Source organism: Hypomesus nipponensis, chromosome 17, assembly GCF_054491055.1.
Source record: "Hypomesus nipponensis isolate SF chromosome 17, ASM5449105v1, whole genome shotgun sequence".
Lineage (NCBI taxonomy): Eukaryota > Metazoa > Chordata > Actinopteri > Osmeriformes > Osmeridae > Hypomesus > Hypomesus nipponensis.
The window spans coordinates 1,300,123-1,327,712 of NC_140377.1; the positions used below are offsets into that span (position 1 = coordinate 1,300,123).

Sequence of the window (27,590 nt, forward strand, 5' to 3'; positions counted from 1 at the left end):
GTTTTTACTGGGAAGCTGAGTGACTGACAGCGGGGGGCACTGATTTAATAGCATACACCAGAAAATCTATAGTTCAATAGCAGGACTGAGAAGGGCCGAGGTCGTGTGACTTTAAAGAGGCCGCTGTTGGGAAGTTGTCTGCTCTGCGCGGGCGTACTCACTCGCTCCCTCTCTCTCTTTGACACAAACACACACACACACACACACACTCTCTCTCTCGCCCGCGCTATCGGTCTTTCTCTCTCTCCAACTCACTGACTCTCCCTCCCTCCCTCTCTCACGAACAATTTGCGTATGAGCCATGCGCTGGCTGTAGTGTTGTGCTGCTCGGTGTAAATCTACGAGAATCGGTACACTGATGTACCCTTCAGTGAAACAAGGCGCGGGGAGCTAAGATTCATCAATAAAACATTCTGAATCCCTGGATACGCAAGCGCGAAACGGGAATATCAGATGGTACATTTTTCCAAACTAATCTGTCATTCTGAATAGCTGTTTCTGAATCAGACAGAAATGGACTTCGATCAAACCATTTATTCAGAAGATGAAAGAACTATCCAGCTCTTCGGGCAGTCTTGAAACATTACAGTCGTAAAATGGAAATTATTCTCAGACACACTTTTCTCAGCTGTCCCGACTTTTTGGACTTTGATTGAATAATGTGACTTGAACACCAATCTCTTCATGTAGTTTAGGGTCCATCTTCTCAGAAATCGGTGCGAACGTATCGCTTGGAGAACACGTCCCTGCACCGGGGGCGGTTTAGGGAAAAGGCGTCGGAAGCCTGGAGGTGTCTGTGGTGCTTGCTGCTGAATGCTCGGGAAGATGGGGCTCGTGGCTCTCTCACTTCAGGTAAGTCAGGTGCGCGTGAGGCTGGACTGGGGAAACTATACAGATTCTGATTCATTTATGTGTTTGCACCCAGATGTTTTCCCAGATACAAGCGGGTCAGGGCACGTTTAGGCGAGGAGAAGAAAAAGTCTGTTAAGAGCGTAAACCGTTTTCATTCTGTTGTACCCTCTATGTCTCGCTGTCCAGAAAGCTGTCAGTGGTTTTATAACTGAAAAGGAAACAAAGTTTTGTCTAATGAGCTTCATTGCATGCTGAGAACTTCTAACGTGTAAATGAACCACTTTCCACTCTATAATACGTGTGTACATGCGTTGTCTGGTGAAAGCGTCAAAATATAATTTATTTTGGGACCAATAAAGATAATCTATTTGGCTAAATTGAATTAGCTACAGTAAAATTCGTATGCAATCCATGATAAATAGGGTATAGTTATTCCGTTTAGTATTATGGCATATCGTATCCAGCCAGTCTTGTTAGCTAGAAACAAATAATTATTGCGATCAGGCAGTGGTCTGACTGAGGGTCTGAGCTCGGAGATATTGCCAATATGAGTCAGCACCGGGTGGGTGTTCGTGTTCAATCCACCGGGAGGCTCACGGCCGCGGAGTAAATCCGTCAGCCAATCTCCGCTGTGGTGATTTAACTGGGAGATTACGCATTCTCATTACACGGTTGAGTGGGGGCAACAATGTAAATCTCTCAGATTAAACCTGTCTCTTCTACCAGAAAGCCAAAGAAAACAAACATGCAATCGGAACGGGTACTACTGTAGGCAGACGCGCGCCCAGAAGTTAGGAGTATAGGATAGTCTAATGTCACTTGCAGCTATAGGCAGAAGCAGCCTGTAAATCAAATCAAATCTAAAAATAAAACCAAATCTAAACGCTTCTGACGGTGACACGCGGTACCTTTTGTCACCGCAGATCGATATAAACGGAGCAGTGACTACACAGAGTGAAAGATTATGATTGTGAAAGACGAAGCATCGTTCACCGATTTCTCAATACACTGAGATAGGCGGTGTTGTCCTCCTGTCCCGTACCCTGGCGACGGTGATCGCTATCTGGTCATGACGCACTGACTGTAAGACATACCCGGGGTAGAAAGCATGTGCTTTTAGCTCAGAGAAAGGCTAATGGGTGGAAGACAGCCGGTTGTTTGCACGCGACTGTATTTTGTACTGAGGGGAAACGTCGGCAGGGCAGAGGGCATGCGTGCAGCGCCATGACCAGCTTCGCATGTAGTCGAGAGTGTATGGAGTGTAGACCTAACTCACTTCTTTAGACTTTAGACCACCACTTTTAGCTTCGGGAAATTGCTGGAACCGTAAAATTTGATTTTGACCAAAGAATCTAAAAAAAATAATCGATGAGAAACGTTTGAAGATAAATAGTGTCTTATTATTAAGTCCCCACCAGCGGTTTGTTAAAAGTTACATAGGCTATTGCATCTGTAACAAAAAGTTCAAAGCAGTTTCATACTGTTGGCCATTCATATTGATAATTTTCCATTATCATGCCATGGTTCTTCGCTATTTAGCCACTTCGAAGTACCTGAGATATTTTTCAGTTCCACCCTGAGTATAATCTATCACTGTGTGATGCCAAGTAGCAGTTACAAGGAGACCTCATAGAGTCTTCAACTCGACGGTAGTCATTCAAGAATCTTTGCCTAGACTATAGTCATTCTAGAAACATCTTAGAGGTACCTTAGCTATTCTAGAATTATTTTTTTATACTGTATTCATTTTAGAATTTTCCCATATTCTGAATTTGTTCTAGAATCCTTTGTCGTTCTACAACACCTCTGCTACTGTAATGTGTGTCTGTGTGTGTGTGTGTGTGTGTGTGTGTGGGGGGGGGGGGTCACCGCTGTTACATATCACACCACTTTAGTTCTACCATACCCTATGTGTTATCCTACTAAAACAGCCAGCTGCTCCAGATGGGATGTTTTGCATACTCATGGACAGATTGGGAGCTACAACGCACCATAGTTCTGTATTCTGCACCCTTGATAACCTGCAGACTTAGTCCTAGACAGTTATTTCAGATGGGATGTTCTGTATTCTAAACCATAGCCAGATTATACACGACTACATAGTTCTAATTCTGCATCATAAGTGTGATATTCTGCATACTAAACCATAGACAGCTAATATAGTACACCCTAGTTGGCCTGAATAGTGAATCTGTATAATCCTGTTCTGTCTGTTCCGTCCAGCCGGCTTTTAGCCAGAAGAGAGAAGAAAGGAGGAGAGAGGGATGACAAGGAAGATAGGAATGAGTGGACAGAGACAGAGAGGTAGGACAGAACAGAGGAAAGGGAGGATGATTCAGGGAGAGAAGAGTTATTCAAAAAAGTACAGAGAGACGAAGAGACACGAGAAAGACAGACAGAGCAAACGTAAACTTGGAGAGAATCAGACAGAGAGACAGAGACAGACACAAAGAGAAAGAGAGGCAGAAAGAAAGTAAGAAAGAAAGAAAGAAAGAAAGGTAGTGAGAACTGCAGACAGATAGAAAGAGAGGGAAAGATAGTTATAGAGTCAGTACTGGGGAGAGGAGGGAGAGGAGAGAGAGAGAGATGAGGGTGAGCAGAGAGAGGATGGAGAGGAGGGAGAGGAGGGAGAGGAGGGAGAGGAGGGAGAGGAGGGAGAGGAGGTATTCTGTCCGTCTGGTGAAGAAATGATTGACAGATCCTTTGCTGGAAGACTGGCAGATGAATTACAAACAGAAATTGAGCAAAGGAGGAAAGAAATGAGCGAAGGATTGACAGACGAGGAGGGGGGGAGTGAGGAGAGGAGATGGAGGGAAGGGGGAGGGAAGAGGACTGATAAGACGAGAGAAAGGAGATGGGGGAGAGATGAGACATGAGATGGGTGATGAGATGTGTAGGAAGGAGAGGAAAGAGAGAAGGATGAGGTAGACATATAAAAGGGAGCAGGGATGGATGAGTACTTAGAGAGGAATGAGAGGATGAGGGGAGGGGCGAGTGTAACATCCATAAGAATGTCCGTAGTGGTGTGTGTCACAATGGTCTTTCTTGTGATTTGTGATACATCCATGCAGGTGAAGTGTGTATGTGTGTGTGTGTGTGAGTGTGTGGATGTGTGTATCTGTGAGAGAGTGTGTGCGTGCACAAGAGCAAACCTGCCCTTCAGCCGGTGATCACATGATGTGCAACCCTCACAAGGGTAAAACCCTAGAAAGAGCTTGCCTCAGCAGATTGGCTAACTTACCAATATTTCATCAACTGGTGCCAACACTTGTATTTTGTTACCCCCCCTCCAACACACACACACACACACAGGCACCCCACCCCCCACCCCACACACACACACACACACACACGTTATTCCTTCATCAACAAATTGCGTCAACACAACTAACCAATCAATCAGTAAAATAAGCCTTGGACAAAAGCTTCATGTAATTTATTTCTGCGTTCAATATATGGAGCAGGATATCCATTGTAATGACCACTAAATGAGTACAAAGTGCAGAGGAGGACAGTGACATGTTGAAGTGGCCTTGGAGCGATAGCAGATGGCTCACTTAATCGTTCATGTTGGTGGAAGCGTGTGTGTTTGTGTTGATTTGTGTACTGCCGGTACCGTGTGAGTCTGGGGGTGTTGATATATGATCACTTCTAGACAAACAAGAGCCCAGCAACCCAGTCTGTGAAAACATCTCAGACAAGGTTCTGAAACACACACACACACTAACACACACACACACACACACACACACACACACACACACCCACACACAGGCAGATAAGTGTAACAACAGACACATTTGTATTTTATATTGTATTTTATATTGTAAATTGGCAACTTATATTTTATTTTATTGTATATTTTATTTTAATTGTATTCAACTTAGTATTGCTGGTTTATGTATCCTTAGTACAGTTAGACCATATATTTAAATGTAAGATTCCTATATGTTTATTGTATGCACCTTCCTGCCAAACATTCCTTGTCTCTGCAAACTTTCATGGCAAATAAATCCCTTTCTGATTCTGATTCATAGACAGACAAGCAGACAGACAGGCAGGCAGTGCTAATCATGTAGCAGTAACTACAGTAGCTAGTTCTTGTGAAGATCACAAGTCCTGTAACTAGTTTGTACCATCGTAGAGATCACAAATTGATTAATGTTTTTGTTGACAACAGTACTACTTGTGGGAGAGAACACAAGCTAGTTAGTGTTGCAGGTAGAGACTTACATTTACATTTTAGTCATTTAGCAGACGCTCTTATCCAGAGCGTCTTACAGTAAGTACTGGGACATTCCCCCCGAGGCAAGTAGGGTGAAGTGCCTTGCCCAAGGACACGTCAATTGGCTCAGCCGGGAATCGAACTGGCGACCTTCTAATTACTAGCCCAATTCCCCACCGCTCAGCCTCCTGACTCCTGAGACATCACAAGTTAGTTAGTACTGTTGGTGACTTGTTCATCCTCAAGATCTCCAAACAACTTCCCTGCATACAAACACTCATCTAAAGGATTTGCTTGTGCTCCCTGAAGGAGAGTGTATCATTACTTCTGTTTGATCAAGCAAAGTGTGGAAAGGAGGATGTTCACATTGGTTTTGCAGTTTATTTGTGGATGTTTTTTATATGTATGTAATTACACTAAGCTCAAAGCCAGGCACTAATTAACTAAAGAATGTACAATGTAGGACAAGGACAAGTCTCTGGGAAATAACTAGTTTCTTTCTCTGCGATCCAACTGGGAGATCATCACATTAATGAAGCCGTAATGCAGGTTTTGTGTTTGGTCTGTTCTCTCTTCACTGTGGGTTCTTCACAGCAGTGGAGAACATAGTGAACATGGTCAGTGGGTTCCTGTGTGTGTGTGTGTGTGTGCCATGATGGGTGTGCATTTGTGTGTGTGTGTGCGGGCATGCGTGAACGTGTGCTTGTGCATGCAAGGGGGGTGAGGGCGTGTGTGTATGCACATTTGTTAGATATGGAGAGTTGAGAGCTTGTGTGAATTGACCCAGAGTAATGGTAGCACTCTGAGGAGAGACTGGAAATGATGGCTCCCTCTCTGACCCTGAACCACCTCAGTATGGAGGAACCCATCTCCTTCTCCCTCCCTCTCTCCCTCCTTCTCCCTCCTTCTCCTCTCCTTCTCCTCTCCTTCTCCTCTCCTTCTCCTCTCCTTCTCCCCTCCCTCTCTCCCTCCTTCTCCCTCCTTCTCCTCTCCTTCTCCTCTCCTTCTCCCTCCCTCTCTCCCTCCTTCTCCCTCCCTCTCTCCCCCCTCTCCCTCCTTCTTTCACTCTCTGTGTTCAACTGTTCCTTCTTCTCACCCTCCTGTCTCTCTCTCTACCTTCATTTTCTCCCTCATCCCTTCTCTCTTTCTCGGCCTCCTCCTCTTTCCCTCCCTCATTTCCTTTCACTCTCCTACCCTCCTACCTTTTCTTTTTCATCCATCTTTATTTCCCACCTCTCCCCCCTTCTCCATCTCAACCTCCTTTCCCTCCTGCAGCCCAACTCACATTCCTTCTCCCCTCCCCTGTCACCCTCCTTCTCTCATCCTCCCAGTCTCTCTCCCTCCCCCTGTATCGCCGCAGTCAGGTGTGAAGCAGTGCCCATGTGGGTGTGCTGGTGCAGGCTCCTTCCTGCCTCACAGATTGGCATGTTTATGGCCACAACGACAGCCAGATGCTCCACAGCTGTGCTACGGTGCCAGGAAGTCAAGTGAAGGCGTTTGACTTGGTTTGTCAAATTAATTCCCTGATGTCACACACACACACACAAACAGATCAACACACAAACACACTAGCACACACAACACACGTGTTCTCCCTCTTTCTCTCTGATGGAACTCTCTCTCTCTCACACACACACACACACACACACACACACACACACACACACACACACACACACACACTCACACACACACACACACATGCATTAGAGTTATTGGGGAGGAGGTGCAGAGGAGGAGGAGCACTATGCTGTATTACTGAGCAGCTTTCCATTAATGAACCCTGCAGACACACCCTCCTGAAACAGAGGGACCCTGCATCTATCAACATCAACTACCCTGCAGGACAGTACAGAGAGCAGGGGAGGAGGGGAGGAGGGGAGGGGAGGGGAGGGGAGGGGAGGGGAGGGGAGGGGAGGGGAGGGGAGGGGAGGGGAGGGGAGGGGAGAGGAGAGGAGAGGAGGGGAGGGGAGGGGAGGGGAGGGGAGGGGAGGGGAGGGGAGGGGAGGGGAGGGGAGAGGAGAGGAGAGGAGAGGAGGGGAGAGGAGGGGAGGGGAGGGGAGGGGAGGGGAGAGGAGAGGAGAGGAGAGGAGAGGAGAGGAGGGGAGGGGAGGGGAGGGGAGGGGAGAGGAGAGGAGAGGAGAGGAGAGGAGAGGAGAGGAGGGGAGAGGAGAGGAGAGGAGGGGAGGGGAGGGGAGGGGAGGGGAGAGGAGAGGAGAGGAGAGGAGAGGAGAGGAGAGGAGAGGAGAGGAGAGGAGAGGAGAGGAGAGGAGAGGAGAGGAGAGGAGAGGAGAGGAGAGGAGAGGAGAGGAGAGGAGAGGAGAGGAGGGGAGGGGAAAGGAGAGGAGGGGAGAGCACACCTGACTCTCTTTGTTCATTGATTATAGACAAACATCCACACCGATTTGTTTTACTATCCCAGTGAGAACCAATAATTCAACTGTATAAACACACACACACCTTGGAAGCATCTCATACCTGTTCTAGTTCCTGTTCTAGTCTGTCAGATAACATGAGCTTGGGGGTCCCAGTTCCAGTTCCACACCAACCCACAGTGACGCTAACCTTCTGTCTGAGCTAACACCATACAGTGTCTGACCCCATCACACAGACCACACACACACACACTCACACACACACACTCTCACACTCTCCACATTCTCTTTAGACACACACACATGAACACACGCCACACATTGTATGTACATGCATTTAGGCACAAAATCACACACATTTACACATACATCCTTACACATTAGGGCTGTCACGGTAGGCCTACATGGAGCCTAACCCTGCCGCACACTGACAGCAGGACGTTGCTGCTCGGTGCATGCGGTCAGACCAACACCACATCTTCAGTCAGTCACAGGCGTTTCTGCGTAATGGAAAAAGATGAGAGGAAATGAGATTGACATCAAGTTTAGGCTGTGGCCTTGAAGTCAAATAAAAGGAAACCTAACATTTGGGATTTGTAGCTTTTTCCTTTTGTACCAAACTCGTATCGAACCGTGACCCTAAAACCGCAATACCTACCAAACTGACACTTCTGTGAAGCATCACACGGCTTGTGCACGCGAACAAAGACCCTCCTGACAGACTAGTTGAAGGGCTTCGGGCTGTGAGACAAAATCCTAGGAAGACGAGATGGAGGAGGAGGAGAAGGGTGAAAGAGAGGCAAAAGGAAGACGTGGAGCAAAATAGAGGAAGAGGGTGAGGGGAAATGAGAGAATAGAGGAGAGGAGAGAAGATGAAGAGTAGAAGAGAGGGGGAGGGGAGCAAGAAGAGGGGGAGAGAGGGTGAGGAGAGGGGAAAAGAGGAAATAGAGAAGAGGAGGAAGGGAGGGGATTAGAGTAGAGCAAAGGGAGAATAATGTAAAGGGAGAGAGGAGTGGAGAGGATGAGAAGGGGAAACAAGTTATCTGATGAGAAACAGTATGTCTGTTTCTGTCTCTCTGTCCTGTCCTCTGTATTGCTAGCTCCTCTGAAGCTGAACTGTCTGTGTGTGTGTGTGTGTGTGTGTGTGTTTGAACGGGCACTCTTGCTGTGTTGGCACATCTTCTGAAATCTGTTTGCGCTGTATGTGATTGGACGTGTAGCTGTGATGTCTCTTTGGAGTGCAAGTCTTGCCAGGGTATATGGATTCATTATTCTCTAGCTGCCTGTGTGTGTGTGTGTGTGTGTGTCTCAAGTTGCTTTCAAATGTATGTCTCTCAAACTGTTTGCATCTGTGTGTGAATGTGTACTGTAGGTGTGTGGTGTGTGTATTCACCTCTCACTGGCTGGGATGCTTCTCCCGTCTCTTTGCTGTCACGCGGCGCCCGTAGCCCACGGGTCGATGACATCACACCCCCACACGCAATCCCCTCACAACAAGCGCTGCTTGTCCCTTGTCCATGTGGCCACAGGCCCCCTCAGCACAGCGCCCGGCCCCCTAGGCTGTGTCAGGAACACCATAACAAGCCTGTCGCAGAGCAATGCATGCTGGGATATTTTTGTATCCACGGCTGGATGGGTCCTGTTGACTCCTGGCTGTGTTTTGTTTTCCCAGAGGACCGTGTTTTTTTTTTGTCCCTTGAGGTGGATGTCCGTTGTGGGAAGCGTGCAGGCTAGGCTGCAGAACTGCGGCTAGCTGACATCCGCGGTTAGCACGCGGAAAGCTAAGGGTAGCCCAGGGGGCCTGCGTCATTGTTGGCACTAATGCTAGCTTGGTTAACTGGAGATTAGCATGCTAACCTTTTTGTTTGACAAAAAATGGACAATACAGCTTTACAAATCTAAGCAAAAAATGTGTAGCACAGTGGCAAGCAAGCTTGCAGTTTGTGTGTGAAATGTGTTCTGTTTTCTACTGCTGGAAATTAGTTCAACGTCCACATGACTGAACTGATCTCCTGTGTGTGTTTGTATTTCAGTGTGTGAGACTGTGTGTGTGTGTGTGTGTGTGAGCGATCTTTTGTGTATTTCAGTGTGTGTTCTTGAGTGAGTTTGTGTGTGTGTCTGTGTGTGACTGTAAGACAAGACAGAGGAAGAGGATTTTACACCTGGTCGTAATGCCTGCTGAATGAGCTAGCTTTAGTGGCTGTTACCCTTTGATCCGCCCCTCATTCTGGGGGACTCGTTAAACTGATCAATGTGACTTTGAGGACAAGGACCAACTTTTTATGCTGTCGGACATCACATCTACCCACCTCCCCATCCACCCACCTACCTTCCCCCCAACCAGCCGTTCAGGAATGGAACCCGACATACTATAGTGGAACCAGCCGCTCAGTATTAGAAACAGCCATTCAACAGTAAAACCAGTCATTCAGGATTGGAACCAGTTATTCAAGAGTGGAACTGATCGTTCAGGATTGGAGCCAGTTGTCAGATCAAAGATCAACTACACTTCATGGTCTTCACAGGTGCCCATGGATCAGCACTTGTAATAGTCCTCAACCCTTCAGGAAGATGAAGAAGAAAACCCCAGGAACACGCAGCGATGGATGAAACCTTAGGAGGAACAGGACCCGTTTGCTCTGAAGCAGACCCAGGACCAAGCAAGGGCCTGCTGAGGGCAGATAAGAGCGGAGCTTTGTCCCTGGAGGACAGGGGGAGGAGCTATGGCTGCTCTCAGGCCCCTGAGATGGAAGGATGAGGGGATGAGAAAGAGATGACAAGAGAGAACCACAGTCCACACACTGGGCACTGAGACGGATGAGGGGAGAGGATGAGAGAGGGTGAGGTTCTGAGAGAGCCGCTGTATGGTACACTCGGACGGGGAAGGAGGGATGAGGTTCCAGAAGGAGGGATGAGGTTCCAGAAGGAGTTGAGGGAAAAAGTGAGAAAAGTTGCATACTATTATACTATTTCCTTATTGTTCCGTTTCCTGTTTCCTGTACAGATGCCGGGTGGATGCAATGCTAAAATGGCTGTGTTGGGTTTGGAGTTTCTAATCTGTCCTCAGTAGCTAGCTGTCAACGCTGTTCTTGTTAACAGAGTGGACAGTCTGTTTACAAGACTTATCAGAGAGAGACAGAGAGAGGGAGAGTGTTAGAGTGTTAGAAATGGAAAAAGAAACAGCGAGAGATAGATTGGGGAGAGATTTTCTGCACTCTGAGCTTCAATTTGCCCCATATAAAATAGATGTTGTGTGAACATTTCCATCCAGAGAGGCTATATATGTCTCTTCCTTTTCTCTCCTTTCCTTCTCTCTCCTTCTCCACCTGTTTTTGCCCTCTGTTCTCTCTCTCCCTCTCCTCATCCCTCCATCCTCCCTTCCCCCTCTCTCTGGGAGCTGCCTGCAGCATGCCCTGTGGAAGTAATCTCAACCTGGGGGGGGCTGGGAGGGCTGGGGAGGCTGGGGGTGGGGGGGTTAAGTGTCTTAGTGTGAGACACTGACCTAGAAACCCAACTTTCCGCTCAGTCCTCACCATCTCCCCCAGCCCTGCCACCCCAGCCCTGCCACCCCAGCCCTGCCACCCCATCCCTGCCACCCCAGCCCTGCCACCCCAGCCCTGCCACCCCAGCCCTGCCACCCCATCCCTGCCACCCCATCCCTGCCACCCCAGCCCTGCCACCCCATCCCTGCCACCCCAGCCCTGCCACCCCAGCCCTGCCACCCCAGCCCTGCCACCCCAGCCCTGGCTCTCTTCACCCAACTACACGGACCCCTGGAACACAATCACACCGAACACCTGGCTAACCATCAGCCTGTTCCTGCCACAGAAGATTCATGTGATCCATGTCCAATCTTCTCCTCCTACACATTATCCCCCTGTTTTCTCCTGCTGCCCCTCTCTCTCCATCTCTCTCTCTCTCCATCTCTCTCTCTCTCCATCTCTCTCCACCTCTCTCTCTCTCCATTTCTCTCCATCTCTCTCTATCTCTATCTCTCTCTCTCTCTCTCTCTCTCTCTCCACCTCTTTCTCTCTCTCTCTCTCTCTCTCTCTCTCTCTCTCTCTCTCTCTCTCTCTCTCTCTCTCTCCACCTCTCTCTCTCTCCATCTCTCTCTCTCTCTCCATCTCTTTCTCTATCTCTCTCTCTCTCACTCATTCTCTCTCTCTCTCTCTCTCTCCCTCGCCATCTCTCTCCATTTCTCTCTCTCAATCCCTTTCTCTCAGTCTCTCTCTCTCCCTTTCTATCTCTCTCCCTCTCTCTCTCATGGTTGCTGGCCCTTTCTCTCTCCCCCCTCCCCCCCTCTCTTTCGCTCCCTCCATCCCAGGGGGAGGTTGTCTCCATGTGACTACCACAGTGAACCGGTCGATCTTCTCCTATCTGGTACATGATGAGCTCCTCTTCAGAGGCCATGGAGTCACTTAAATCATCAATTTCTACGTCTCAAACTGTCAGATTCACTTACAGAAGGCATCTCCGGCCACGCACTGGCATGGAGTATCGTTCAGCTCTCCTCTGAACACACCCCAGGGTGCCGCAGGTTTTCCTGGATGGCAGACAAAGCAAGAAAACAAAGAATAAGGAAGTGTCCGAGATTCTCTCAGGAAGTCTTGGTGTAGTGTCTACAAACAGGAAGTCTTGGTGTAGTGTCTACAAACAGGAAGTCTTGGTGTAGTGTCTACAAACAGGGAGTCTTGGTGTAGTGTCTACAAACAGGAAGTCTTGGTGTAGTGTCTACAAACAGGAAGTATTGGTGTTGTGTCTACAAACAGGAAGTCTTGGTGTACTGTCTACAAACAGGAAGTCTTGGTGTCGTGTCTACAAACAGGAAGTCTTGGTGTCGTGTCTACAAACAGGAAGTCTTGGTGTAGTGTCTACAAACAGGAAGTCTTGGTGTAGTGTCTACAAACAGGAAGTCTTGGTGTAGCGTCTATAAACAGGAAGTCTTGGTGTAGTGTCTACTAATGAGGTAATTTCCCCGAGGACTGGGTCAGGACCAAAGGGAGAAAGGAAAAGGGGGGTTTGGCTACAACACTTGGCATACATGCTGTCATTAATTGGCTCATGTGAGAAGAATGTCCCCCGTTCTCCCAGTACGTTCCTGGAGGATGCTTTCAGTCTGTCAGACGATCCTTTTCTGTTAGAACATCTATATTGGTTTTTATTCCGGAGGACATTTAGAGTTATCTGCTATCAGTCTGCCCCAATCCGCTTGTTTACGACAGAAACCTCTAGACAAAAAGCAAGAAGCACACGTTGTGTTGTGGAGTCACAAGACCAAGACCAGGTGGTATAAACTCGATGTCCTCTGATGACATAAACAGTGTGTCTCATGTCCCTCCTGTCTCTGGTGGGTGTGTTCTGTGTCTGGTGGGTGTGTCCTGTGTCTCTGGTGGGTGTGTCCTGTGCCTGGTGGGTGTGTCCTGTGTCTGGTGGGTGTGTCCTGTCTCTGGTGGGTGTGTCCTGTGTCTGGTGGGTGTGTCTGTTCTAACGCTGCTCTTTGTCTCTGTCTGAGGACAGTCATTCCTGGGATCCACCAGGGAAGCAGTACAGACTGCTTGTCAATGTTTTGCAATTGCTTGTCAAAAAAGCTTTTACAATTAACAATAGTAAAAAAAAAATATTCCTGTTATCTCATGTTTGATTGTAATCATGATGAAGGTACTTGGAGTGTATTCCTAGGGAAGGTGTGTGTTACTGGGTAAGGTGTGTGTTACTAGGGAAGGTTTGTGTTACTAGGGAAGGTGTGTGTTACTAGGGAAGGTGTGTGTTACTAGGGAAGGTATGTGTTACTAGGGAATGCGTGTGTTACTAGGGAAGGCGTGTGTTACTAGGGAAGGCGTGTGTTACTAGGGAAGGTGTGTGTTAGGGACGGGTACGTGCTAGCGTGGGACAGCACAGGAATCAACACCTGATCCATAAATCCCTTCTTTCCACGACTGCAGCTCACAACTCTGTCAGCCTGCTGGTGAAGTGTTTGTGTGTGTGTGTGTGTGTGTGTGAGAGAGAGAGAGAGAGAGAGAGAGAGAGAGAGAGAGAGAGAGAGAGAGAGAGAGAGAGAGAGAGAGAGAGAGAGAGAGAGAGATAGAGAGAGAGAGAAGAGGTAGTCTGACAGTGCCTATGCTGGTCTAATTATAGCCACCATGTCAGAATGCTAGTAAATCTGTCTACAATAGAGGTGGCTTCACTCTGAGAACAGGCGGTACTGCTGGGGCTCCAACTAGCTCCTGCTGCAGCTCCTGGAGAGGAGGGGAGGGGAGGGTAGGGTAGGGTAGGGTAGGGTAGGGGAGGGGAGGGGAGGGTAGGGTAGGGTAGGGGAGGGTAGGGGAGGGGAGGGGAGGGGAGGGTAGGGGAGGGGAGGGTAGGGTAGGGGAGGGTAGGGGAGGGGAGGGGAGGGGAGGGGAGGGTAGGGGAGGGGAGGGTAGGGTAGGGTAGGGTAGGGGAGGGGAGGGTAGGGGAGGGTAGGGTAGGGGAGGGGAGGGTAGGGTAGGGTAGGGGAGGGGAGGGGAGGGGAGGGGAGGGGAGGGGAGGGGAGGGGAGGGGAGGGGAGGGGAGGGGAGGGGAGGGGAGGGGAGGGGAGGGGAGGGGAGGGGAGGGGAGGGGAGGGGGCAGAGCAGAGGAGGGGAGGGGTACCATGAAAAAACTATAGGGGAGTCATAATGAATGACTGCAGCTGTCCCCAGCCTGTGACATCATAGTAAAGCAGTGTCTCTCTCTTTGTGTCAGCCCAGACAGGAAGTCAGATTATCTCAATTTCCTCCTCTTCACTAGGCTCGTGTATAGGAGGAAATTAAGTTCCATACCCCCTCCCTCCCTCCCTCCCTCCCTCCCTCCCTCCCTCCCTCCCTCCCTCCCTCCCTCCCTCCCTCCCTCCCTCCCTCCCTCCCTCCCTCCCTCCCTCCCTCCCTCCCTCCCTCCCTCCCTCTCCCTCTCCCTCTCCCTCTCCCTCCCTCCCTCCCTCCCTCCCTCCCTCCCTCCCTCCCTCTCCCCCTTCCTCCCTCCCTCCCTCCCTCCCTCCCCCCTCCCTCCCTCCCTGGTTCTGGATATGGTCATTAAATGGAAACAAATGTATGGAATAAGAGAGGAGAGGAGAAGAGAGGAGAGCATGAGTAGAGCTGACAAGACCGTGTAAATGTAAATATGCTGTCTATTGTTAGAACAGGATTATCAGTTACGGCCTACACAGCTGCTTGTCCCTGTGCTGGTCGCTGGCAGTACGCTGTCACACACACGCAGTCACACACACACACACGGACATAACTATTACATACTATGGGCCCTATCTTGCACCCAGCGCAATTGACTTAGTTAACGACGCAAGTGTCATTCCTAGTTTGCACTCGACGCAAAGCCAACTTTTCCCTCCACAGACGCAAATCAAAATGACTTTGCGCTCCCGTGGGCGGTTCAGCGAAAAAGGAGGCGTGTTCCGGCGCAAACGTTCCCTGGTGCTATTTTGCAGTTTCCCGAAAACCAATTCCGCCACTGACCAGGAAAAACGTGGTTTAAAGTCAATGGCGCGTTATTCAGATGCTATTTTAAGGGCGCAAGCTTGGTCCGTGCGCACTGCTGGCGAGGCCAGGGTCTTCTTTCTGCGAAGCTAAGTTACTTTGTTTTGATTTATGGCGTGTTACATTTCTTCAATGATTATAAAAATATTTTCATAAGAAATTTCTATGTATGTGAACTTCATTTGTAACAACGGTAGCGATTTCCTCCCATGACTGTTTAACCGAAGCTAATTTGGTTAGGTTTCTTCTCCCATGCCCATCAGAATCAGAATTCGGTTTATTCGCCATGAAGCTTATGTTACACAAATACGCGATTTGCTGTGGTAGGAAGGTGCAAACAATAAACATATGCTGGTATAAATTAAGTACATTACTTAAACTAATTCTAAGAACTAAACCATTTTAAAATATAACAATAAAAAAAAAAATATATATATGTAAAAATAAGAATAATAATTTGAATGAGTAGCATGAGTGGGCAATTTAGTGCAATGAGAAAACTGCTCTGCCTTTCTCTTACAATGTCACTTCTCTATCTTTTACGGCCCTGACGACAACGTCGATCTCCTCGGCTGTGAACCTCTGGCGTGCGCCTGGCAAATCCGCCGTTATAATAGCAATTCGCTATGGAACAAGCGCTGCTCTTAAAGGGAATGTGAGATGATGCTCTGATTGGTTTATTGCACGTTACGCCCAAACCACACCCATTAGTAATGTAGCTACTTCAGACCAACCCTTTTTAGATTTGCGCCAGGCGCAAAGTCATTTATCCCGCCGGCAAAATAACAACCAAGCTGAAGTCACGCCCACAAAGTTACTTGCGCTTTGCGTTTTGATACTTGCGTTTCAGATCGTCAAAATAGGGGGGTATGTGTCATAGCAGCATAGGACAGACACCAGAGAAAGACATGAGAGAGATGTGTGCTTGTTTGTGATAGAGACCATCTTCTGATGTGTGTGTGTGTGTGTGCAGGTGGTGATGTTGGTGACCTTGCTCGTCCACAGCGAGGCCACAGAACTGACATGTGAAACCTGGCTCCAGCTGACCACTAACCTGACAGGTGAGAACACACACACACCTCCTCACACACACACACACACACACACCACCTCCTCACACACACACAACCACACACACACCTCCTCCTCACACACACACACACACACACCTCCTCCTCACACACACACAACCACACACACACCTCCTCCTCACACACACACACACACACACCTCCTCCTCACACACACACACACACACACACCTCCTCCTCACACACACACACACACACACACCTCCTCCTCACACACACACAACCACACACACACCTCCTCCTCACACACACACACACACACACCTCCTCCTCACACACACACACACACACACACACACACCTCCTCCTCACACACACACACACACACACACACACACCTCCTCCTCACACACACACACACACACACACACACACACACCTCCTCCTCACACACACACAACCACACACACACCTCCTCCTCACACACACACACACACACACACACCTCCTCCTCACACACACACACACACACACCTCCTCCACACACACACCTCCTCCTCACACACACACACACACACACACACACACCTCCTCCTCACACACACACAACCACACACACACCTCCTCACACACACACACACACACACACACCTCCTCACACACACACACACACACCTCCTCCTCACACACACACACACCTCCTCACACACACACACACACACCTCCTCACACACACACACACACACACACACACACACACACACCTCCTCACACACACACACACACACACACCTCCTCCAGTTCTGGGTCAGAGTAGTGTTCAATCAGTCATTCATCAGCTATTCAAACAGCCAGCAAGTCTACAAGTAAGCCAGCCAGGCAGCCAGCCAGCCAGCCAGCCAGGCAGCCAGGCAGCCAGCCAGGACCCTCAGCCTGCAGTGAGAGCAGGTGTCCAGGTGTCCAGGTGTCCAGGTGTCCAGGTGTCCATTGTCTGAGTGAGAGCAGCTAGTTGTGGTGAGCTGATGACAGCAGTGGCAAGGCTGCATCTGCCCACATGTTCAGCAGCTTCTCCATAGCTCAGCACTATCTCAGCTCATTATAGGAACAAGGAGGAGGGGGGGGGGGGTGCTGTCGATGGAGCTCTCTGAACTTCTCCCTTGAGCATTCCTCTAATTGGCTAAATGCCACTGTTTAGTTCTGCTCCATTCTGTTATTGCACGGGTTATCACGACTTCTTCGATATCCTCTCCTCTCCCACTCACCCTTCATCTCTCCTCTTATATAATTCTCTCTCTCCTCCTCCCATCTCCTTCCTTCCACCCTTCTCCTCTCCTCTAATCTCCTTTCATACACTCTTCCCTCTCGTTGACCAGTTGGTAGTAGCTTGCAGCTTGTTTGATAATTTATGGTTAATGTAAGTGCTTGTGAGGGAAGGAGGGACATTAGCTCACAGCCTAGGCTTTGATGAAGAGTAACTCATTATGGTTCAGATCCATATGGCTCATCTGCCATAAAGAGAAAGAAAGAGAGAGGAAAGAAAGAGAGAGGCAGAGGGGGGAAGAAAGGGAGAGTAGAGAGAAAATATATGAGAGAGAGAAGGCAGAGAGAGGGAGAGGGGGAAAAAGAGGGAGAATGATATAGATGATAGAGCTCTATTTCTCCCATGTTCTATTCCCCCTATCTCCTCCCTGGCTGTGTGTGTGAGAGTGTGTGTGAGAGTGTGTGTGAGAGTGTGTGTGAGAGTGTGTGTGAGAGTGTGTGTGAGAGTGTGTGTGAGAGTGCTGCGTAAGGAAGAGTGGAGATCAAATTCTGATCTACCGCCTCCTCTCAGGGTAGATGAATCAGATGTGTCTGGTAATGGCTGCTGCTGGCCACCTCACTGGAGCACACACACACACGCCCCCGGGCTCACACACACAGTCACCAACATACACACTTACACATGCTCACACACACACATATGTACCCTCCACGCTCTCACACACACCCCACTGCTCACACACCACACACCTACACACACGCTTACATCCCCACACACACCCAGTGCCCCCCCATCCCAGTGGGGGGTCGTGTAGAAGACCAGGACATGCACAGTGGAGCACGTCCCATCAGCCTTGCTATGACACAGGGTGTTTTATGAAGAGCGGAGTGTGTGTGTGTGTGTGTGTGTATGTGGTGGGGGGGAGCAGAGGAGAATTTTGTCAACAAGGAAACTCGGATGGGCCTGTAAAATGAACAGTTGATGTTCAGCTGTCCCCACCCATCTGTGGAGGGCGACATGGGGACGAGAGGTAAGATGAAAGAAGCGCCTGTTAGAGACTGAATCTGGCTTCATTAAACCTGTCCTGCGTAGGTCTATATGAGAGCTGAGATATTATTCATGTTTAGTCAGCGGCCCTTTGATGTGCAGCCAAACTGGAGGGGAGAAAGGAGAGAAAGAGAGAGGGAGGGAGAGAGAGAGGGAGAGAGGAAAAGAAAGCAATGGAGAGAGAGGGCAGGAGAGAGAAACCAAGAGACTGAGAGAAAGAGAGGGATTGAGAAAAGGTGAGAGAGGAGTGTTCGTTTCAGGTCTGTGAAATTGCATTTCTGATGTAGTTCCTTGTGAATTCAGTGGACCCGATCACAGACCCTGACTCCTCTGATAGCATCGGCCCCCTGAAGAAGTCTATCAATGCACCCTGTTGCTGTTCACCCCCTACCCACCTAAACCACCTCTGGTCTGACCCTAGCTGGAACATGCTACGCTTTGTGTATAGTCATGTGTGTTCTTGGTTGTTTAGTTGTGTGTCTGTGTGTGTGTGTGTGTGTGTGTGACATTTGCCTTCTGCCTTTACCTACGGATGTTCAAATAACTCACATCAAAGCTGCTCTTTCCAGGAAGGAAAACGAGAGAGAGAGAGAAAGAGAAGAAGAGAGAAAAGAGACGGAGAAAGAGAAGGAGAAATAGAAAAAGAGAGAGAAAGAGAGAAAGGGATAGAGAGAGAAAGGGAGAGAGAGAGAAAGGGAGAGAGAGAGAAAGGGAGAGAGAGAGAAAGGGAGAGAGAGAGAAAGGGAGAGAGAGAGAAAGGAAGAGAGAGAGAGAGAGATATATATATATATATATATATATAGAGAGAGAGAGAGAGAGAGAGAGAGAGAGAGAGAGAGAGAGAGAGAGAGAGAGAGAGAGAGAGAGAGAGAGAGAGAACGGGAGAGAGAAAGCAGAGATAGAAAGGATAAAGGGAGAAAGGACATTACCATGTAAATGAAACTGTTCTGTACAAGATAATAGAATGAGAGAGAGCAGGGAAGCAGTGAGGGGTGTGTGGGGGGGAGATGGAGGGAGTGTGGGGGGTGTGTGGGGGGGAGATGGAGGGAGTGTGGGGGGTGTGGAGGGAGAGATGGAGAGGGGGGTAGTATAATCGATGGTTAGACACGGTTCACACATGCTCAGTGGAAGACTGGCTCCTGAACAACCATTCAAATAGTACATGATGTTTTCTCCACATTCAGCGTATGTTTTCATCACTGGCGTTAGAGCAAGGCCAGGGAGCACAGAGGAACACAGAGCAGGATACCAGGCCAGGGAGCACAGAGGAACACAGAGCAGGATGCCAGGCCAAGGAGCACAGAGGAACACAGAGCAGGATACCAGGCCAGGGAGCACAGAGGAACACAGAGCAGGATACCAGGCCAGGGAGCACAGAGGAACACAGAGCAGGATACCAGGCCAGGGAGCACAGAGGAACACAGAGAGCAGGATGCCAGGCCAGGGAGCACAGAGGAACACAGAGCAGGATACCAGGCTAGGGAGCACAGAGGAACACAGAGCAGGTTACCAAGCCAGGGAGCACAGAGGAACACAGAGCAGGATACCAGGCCAGGGAGCACAGAGGAACACAGAGAGCAGGATGCCAGGCCAGGGAGCACAGAGGAACACAGAGAGCAGGATGCCAGGCCAGGGAGCACAGAGGAACACAGAGAGCAGGATATCAGGCCAGGGAGCACAGAGGAACACAGAGAGCAGGATACCAGGCCAGGGAGCACAGAGGAACACAGAGAGCAGGATACCAGGCCAGGGAGCACAGAGGAACACAGAGCAGGATAGCAAGGCAACTTGCAACACAGAGGCCCCTTCTCATGCTGCACCTAACCCCTAGCACAGATCACAAGTTCTCCCTGGCATTTGAACATGAATTTTTTAATAAATAAGAGGGTGGGGGGTAAGAGGGTGGGGGGTAAGGGGGTGGGGGGTAAGGCGGGTGGGGGTTAAAGGGGGTGGGGATTGTTTTCTCAAATCAACGGTGAGCCTGACTAAAGCAGCTTGAGAACCACGTTCATTAAAAACATTAATACAGTATAATTATTATAGCTATTTGTAGTAATAATGTCATGTTTGGTGTTTATTGTTGATGGTGCCTGTGTCTGCTGGTTTAACACTGTGATACACGATCTCTCATATCTTGCAGCTCGCACTCTACTACTCTGGAATCAGACCTTCACTGTAAGCAACAACACCCCAGGTAAGAACCCTGTGTGTGTGTGTGTGTGTACTGTATACGCATGTGTGTGTGTACGGTATGTGTGTGTTCATCATCTAAACTACTTATGATGTCTCTGACAGCTCCAAAACCTCTGTGTATTTAATCCCTCTTGTCCCCCTTCCTCCACCCTCCCTCTCCTCATCCCCCCTCCCTCTCCTCCTCCCTCTCCTCCCCCCTCCCTCTCCTCATCCCCCTCCCTCCCCCTCCTCCCCCCTCCCCCTTCTCCCCCCTGCCCCCCTCCTCCCCCCTGCCCCCTCCCTCCCCCCTCCCCCTCCTCCCCCCTGCCCCCCTCCCTCCCCCCTCCCCCTCCTCCCCCCTGCCCCCCTCCCTCCCCCCTCCCCCCTCCCCCTCCTCCCCCCTGCCCCCCTCCTCCCCCCTGCCCCCCTCCTCCCCACTGCCCCCCTCCTCCGCCCTCCCCCTCCTCCGCCCTCCCCCTCCTCCCCACTGCCCCCCTCCTCCGCCCTCCCCCTCCTCCGCCCTCCCCCTCCTCCCCCCTCCCCAGGTGTATTCTGTGAGCTCTCCATAGATGGCATTGGGACGTGTTGGCCCAGGAGCAGACCTGGGGAGATAGTGTCTCTGCCCTGCCCTGAGTTCCTCCACGGAGTTCAGTACAACACCACCAGTGAGTGCAGTGTGTGTGTGTGTGTGTGTGTGTGTGTGTGTGTGTGTGAACTTCCCAGAGCTTAGAGGAAGCTGTAGGCAGAAGCAGGCATTGCTGAATGATGGATGGAGTCAGCAGGCCGGCCAGTTTTCTGGTTCAGAAGCACTCGTCCACTGTTATCAGCCCTGATGACTCAATGGGGGGGCTCTAATTGACGGGAGACACTGATTGGTCCAGGGAGAGTAAGATTGTGGCCCCTTGATTGATCCAAAGGGACAAGTAACGTAGCACTGTGTATTGGTTCCTAGCTGCAGTAAACAATACTTACTGTAATATAATATATAATAATGATATTCTTTATTCTCTGCTGTGCAGTTGCCATTTTGACCTCTTCAACAATGTTAGCCAAGTAATTAGTTTCTGAAAGTTTGTGATTATTGTAATATCTTGTTTTACTTCTATATTTTTTTTAATGTTGACAATAAAGCTACATTCAGTCCCCACTTCCTACAATAACATCAACATGAGTGAACACAGTGGCCTTTTCATACAGTAGCAACTCAGTCACAGTCAGTGTGTCTTGTTGGTGCAGAGACATGCATGAGACATGCATAAGTTTGTTAAACAGGATTATTTACAGAAATGTGGTTGTTTAGTATATTTTTCTGGCATCTCTATCTCTCTGAGTATCTGAAGTTTTGAATGAACATGCTCTGTAGCAACAATGTGTCGGATGTTTATATGTTTATAGGTTGTAGGTGGCAAGTTTATTCAGGTATTTTAGTAACTGTGTGTGAGTTTGTGAGTGTGTGTGCAGCTATACACTCCTGTGTGTGTGTGTGTGTGTGTGTGTGTGTGTGTGTGTGTGTGTGTGTGTGTACTGTCAGCAGTGTTCTCTGTGCTGTCGGATGCTGAGCTGCTGATGTAATCAGCTAGATGAGTCGAAGCATGAGGCCTTTGAACACCCGTCTTTGTGATTATCTATCAGCACACACACACACACACACACACACACACACGGAACACAGAGAGTGTAGACACACACACAACAGACTGCGAGTATTTCTCTGATATTTTGATCAACTAGAAGTTCTTTAAGTTGTTTTTATAGTCAGACATTATGCACACACTCAAAGGCTCCCACCCATGTGTGTCTGTATGTGTGCACATAAAGAGACCAATCAATCCATAGCTTGGCTTTCATATGCAATCAATAGGAGCTCTCTCGAGGTCAAGGTTCAGGGTTCAGAGGGCAGGTCCGGATGAGTGGCAGGGTTAACGGGAGCAATTACTCCGCCTGTACAGGGAAGTGTGAGATCAATAGTTCCACATTTCCTTATCTTGACAACAAGGAAGAGAAGATGAGAGGAGGAGGGGAGGAATAAAACAGAGGGATTGAGGATGAGGTCCTTTGAAGCACACACACACACAAGCATTCACACACACACACACACACATGAGAGAGAGAGAGAGAGAGAGAGAGAGAGAGAGAGAGAGAGAGAGAGAGAGAGAGACATTGAGGACAGCTTGTGGCTGTAATGGTTTATTATGATGGAGTGAGGCTCTCTGAACCCAGACCTAGCCTGATCTAGTACTTGTGTCTGTGTGTGTTTATGTGTGTAAGAGACTTGTTTGTGTGTGTGTTTGACTGGCCCAATGTGAACTTTGCATGTGCAAATACATGTCTGTGTGTGTGTGTGTGTGTGTCTGTGTGTGTGTGTGTGTGTGTGTGTGTGTGTGTGTGTGTGCCACCAGTACAGAGAGCCATAAACAGGAGAACGGAAGCTGCTCCTTCTCTCACCCACAAAGCCAGATTCCCATGACCCTTGACCTTCGACCTTCGACCTCTCCAACCTCTCTTGCTGCTCCTATACTTCTGTGTTCACCTTCCTGAAGGTGTAACAGTAGTGGGGTAGTGAGATGTTATTGTTGCACTGTAGTCATCTTTGTTGGTTTCCTCATGTGCTTAGTAGCTGAGATGTTTGCTATGTGTCTGGTAAATACAGACTGTTCTTTGGCTGTTGACTAAACTAGAACTCTGCATTTCTGATCCTAGACTTCCTGCAGTGTATGTCTGCCCCCCCCTCCTCTTCCCCCCTCCTTCTGTGTGAAGCCCCCACCTCACCCGGTGGACTGGGTCCAAATGACCAGGAAACTCAAATAGTTTGTCCAGATAAAAACAATTGGTCCTAAATCCAACAGTTGTGGGATACACCTGGGTAGGGCAAATGAGCGAGTGAGAGGGAAGAGACAGAGAGTGAGACTCTGCCAGACAGATGGAGAGAAGACTTACGATAATAAGAGAGACAGATGGAGGGAGAGAGAGAGACACAGACAGAGAGAGAGAGAGAGAGAGAGAGAGAGAGAGAGAGAGAGAAGGTGATTAAGGAGCTGATGATCTTGTGCCCCAGTTCTCCTCTGACAGGGTTTTGATCATCTCATACTGGTACATCCACTCATCTGGGACTGGTGCAGGGGAGGGCTGGCTCACAACATCTCTGCTGCCTTTGTATGTGATTATGCATGCATGCGCATCAGTGTGTGTGTGTGTGTGTGTGTAAACCAGCTGTGATGAGCCCCAGACACAAGAGTTGCATTCCCATGGTGCACCAAGCCATCCGCCTGAACTCTGACCTAATTCTCAAACCAGGAAGACAGCGGTTGAATTTTCCAAAACCTGCCTACCATCCATCCTTGGTTCAGACACTGGACACGCTGCTGAGCTGACGGCCGGGCATGTCACAGATGTGCGGAGGAGTAGAAGCGCTCAACTGTCCTGTCAGATTCAATCAGAGATGACTTCCAGTAGGAGGAACAACAATCAATGCAGCTCCAGAGAAGCCAAAACGACCCTGTAGGATATGGGAGTGGGGGAGAGAGACAGAGATCTTTAGAGGGGGATTGGGCGTGGGGGAGAAAGAGAAGAAGAGACCTTGGGACAGGGGAAAGGGGGATGAACAGGAGAGAGAGACCATCATGGAGTGATAAGAGAGAGGGGAGTGAACAGGAGAGAGAGACCATCATGGAGTGATAAGAGAGAGGGGGATGAACAGGAGAGAGAGACCATCATGGAGTGATAAGAGAGAGGGGGATGAACAGGAGAGAGAGACCATCATGGAGTGATAAGAGAGAGGGGAGTGAACAGGAGAGAGAGACCATCATGGAGTGATAAGAGAGAGGGGGATGAACAGGAGAGAGAGACCATCATGGAGTGATAAGAGAGAGGGGGATGAACAGGAGAGAGAGACCATCATGGAGTGATAAGAGAGAGGGGAGTGAACAGGAGAGAGAGACCATCATGGACTGATAAGAGAGAGGAGGAAGCAGAGATGAAAGAATTAAAAGAGATGGTGGGGACTGGAGGAAGAGCGATAGGGGATAGAGGAAAGGGGAGTGGGACAGAGAGGAAGAGGAGGAAAAGATGAGAAAAAGATATGGAGGAATGCAGGGAAGAGAGAGAGAGAGAGAGAGAGAGGGGGGGGAGGGAGAGAGAGAGAGAGAGAGAGAGAGAGAGAGAGAGAGAGAGAGAGAGAGAGAGAGAGAGGTTAGATGAGAGAGGGGACTGGGAGAGGGGTTGTTAAAGACAGGACATCATTCAGTTTCTATTTGGTGTCAAAAAGAGGACACAATGGAACAGCAGTGCTGACCCGCAAGAAGAAATGCAGAGCGAGAGGGAGAGAGACACTGAAAGAGAGGGACAGAGAGATAGGGAGAGAGAGAGAGAGAGAGAGAGAGAGAGAGAGAGGGGGAGAGAGGGAGAGAGGGAGAGAGAGGGAGAGAGGGTAAGGGAGAGAGAGTAAGGGAGAGAGAGGGAGGGAGAGGTTAAGTGGGAGTGTGAGAGAGAGACAGAGAGACAGAGAGAGAGAAAGAGAGGTGGGGGGAGAAGGAGAGGGAAGGAAGGAGGAATAGCAGTTTCCCACTGTTTCTCCATTTCTTCTTCCTCACCCCTTCATCTCCCCCCAAAAAGCAGCAGTGTGGGAAGCTCACTGCAAGGGCTGTGTGTGTGTGTGTGTGTGCGTGTGTGTGTGTTTGTGTGTGTGCATGCCTGCATGTGTGTGAAAAGTCAAATGACACAGTTAGGGTCTGTATTGAAGTGGGCGTGTTTTATTCAAATCTACCTACCTGTGCCATGTCAAAAGCCAAATGGTTCTTCACCTTTATTTAGCCAGGTAGGCTAGTTGAGAACAAGTTCTCATTTACAACTGCGACCTGGCCAAGATACAACATAGCAATACGACACATACAACAGAGTTTCACATAGAATAAACAAGCATAATAAGCACAGTAATTACAATTAAAACAGTTTAACACTGAGAATAAAAGTGCAGGTAGAGTGCAAAGGAGCAAGATTAAATAAATCAATACACTATTGGGATGAGGTAGATAGATGGGCTGTTTATGTACAGGTGCAGTGATCTGTGAGCTGCTCTGACAGCTAGTGCTTAAAGCTGGAGAGGGAGATGAAAGTCTCCAGCTTCAGAGACCTTTGTAATACGTTCCAGTCATTGGCAGCAGAGAACTGAAAAGAAAGTCGACCAAATGAGGAATTGGCTTTGGGGGTAACCAGTGAGATGTACCTGCTAGAGCGCGTGCTATGGGTGGGTACTACTATGGTGACCAATGAGCTAAGGTAAGACGGGGTTTTACCTGTCAGGGATTTGTAAATAACCTGTAGCCAGTGGGTTTGGCATCGAGTGTAAAGCGATGGCCAGCCAATGACAGCGTACAGGTCGTACAGGTCGTACAGGTGGTGGGTAATGTATGGGGCATTGGTGACAAAACGGACGGCACTGTTATAGACTGCATCCAATTTAATTTGGTTTTGTTATCTGTTGATGTGGAGAGGGGTTGTAGAAAGACATTGATCAATTTATCTTTTATCATAATGGTTTGGTGAGCTAAACTGAACAAATCAATGTGCACCACGTGACAGTGGGCCAACAGAGTCAGTGCCCTATACAACATCTGCAAGGATTGTAACATTCTCGCTCTCTGATAAATGAGACAATATTTGTGAGAGTGATTATTTCCTTTTGAAAGGGTTGCAAATTAGTGCAGTCACTTTAGTTCAGACTACATTTCTTTCATTCCGGTTATTTAGAACTGTCAACTATCTGTCAACGTACTGTCAATACACTACGCTTGGGTGCTAGCACCTTAGCATCTTGGCACATCAGGGTGTTTGTGTGTTAGCGTGTATTAGCATGTGTTAGCGTCAGTTAGCGTGTGTTAGCATGTGTTAGCGTGTGTTAGCATGTGTTAGCATGTGTTAGCATGTGTTAGCATGTGTTAGCCGACGAGCATGGATCCTGCACTGAAGGGATGGTGTCCAGTAAACAACTGACAGCTAGATATTGTGCTTTCCTCAGCTGACCCCGGTCTCGGTCAGTCACTCAATGCCACATCAATACCTAGTACTGTACGTGTGAATGTGTAACCACTGTATGAGGTTATTAACTTTGAGTGGTTGTGTGACTGTAGTTATCCGTGTTTATGCACGATATCCGACAGTGTGAGGCCGTGCCCTGATCAGAGCTGTGTTTCTGTGTTTCAGATAACGTGTTCAGAGAATGCCAGACCAACGGAACGTGGGCACTGAGAGGAAACTACTCCCAGTGCCAGGCTATTCTCAAAGAGGTGGGCTAGGACACACACACACGTACTGTACACACACACACATACTGCACACACATACACACACGTACTGCACACACATACACACACACAATCAGATATAAATTGTGTGTGCGTGGTCATCTGTGTCATCTGTCTATCTCTCCCTCTCACTGTCCTCCCTATCTCTCCCTCTCTCTGTCCTCCCTATCTCTCCCTCTCACTGTCCTCCCTATCTCTCCCTCTCTTTGTCCTCCCTATCTCTCCCTCTCTCTGTCCCTCCCTTGTCCAGTCCTCTTCTCTTCCTCTCACTTCCTGTTCGTGTCCAGATGGCTGTCCTATTCGCTGGTTGCCTTGTCAACCACTTATTTTAACTCTGATCACTATCTTCTGTCTGAAGATGGGCCCCATTCCCAGAAAATACTGTTACAAGTTAGTCAGTGCAGTGACACACACACACTCACACACAGACTCTCTCACACACACACACACACACACACACATCCCCGACCCGTAATTATAGGTGCTGACTGTATGTCTGTTCCTATCCTGAGCTGAAACATTCTGTATCTCATTAAGTTGCGGAGTCAAGTTATACTGGTTAGACTAATAAGCTGACATCCCCAACATTGTAAACATACCATGCCTGTACTCTCTCTCTCTTCCCCTCTCCCCCTCCCTCTCTCTATCTCTTCCCCTCCCTCTCTCTCTCTCTCTTTCTCTCTCTCTCTCTCTCTCTCTCTTTCTTTCTCTCTCTCTCTCTCTCTCTCTCTCTCTCTCTCTCTCTCTCTCTCTCTCTCTCTCTCTCTCTCTCTCTCTCTCTCTCTCTCTCTCTCTGACTCTCTCTCCCTTTCTAACTCTC

The 27,590-nt window shown here is 48.9% G+C and overlaps 1 protein-coding gene across 3 annotated transcripts in view; it reads left to right on the plus strand.

Moving 5' to 3' along the window:
- Positions 1 to 304: 304 nt before the first annotated feature.
- Positions 305 to 27,590, plus strand: part of LOC146252869 (corticotropin-releasing factor receptor 1-like) — a 33,858-nt gene continuing 6,572 nt past the window's right edge. For 2 of the 3 annotated variants that reach the window (XM_084677585.1, XM_084677587.1), the window contains exons 1-5: positions 305 to 852; positions 15,934 to 16,021; positions 20,440 to 20,493; positions 21,017 to 21,136; positions 26,670 to 26,752. In XM_084677585.1, coding sequence (XP_084533711.1) covers positions 814 to 852; positions 15,934 to 16,021; positions 20,440 to 20,493; positions 21,017 to 21,136; positions 26,670 to 26,752 — 384 coding nt within the window. In that variant the 5' untranslated portion in view covers positions 305 to 813. The remainder of the gene's footprint in view (positions 853 to 15,933; positions 16,022 to 20,439; positions 20,494 to 21,016; positions 21,137 to 26,669; positions 26,753 to 27,590) is intronic. The other variant, XM_084677586.1, reaches the window with a different exon arrangement.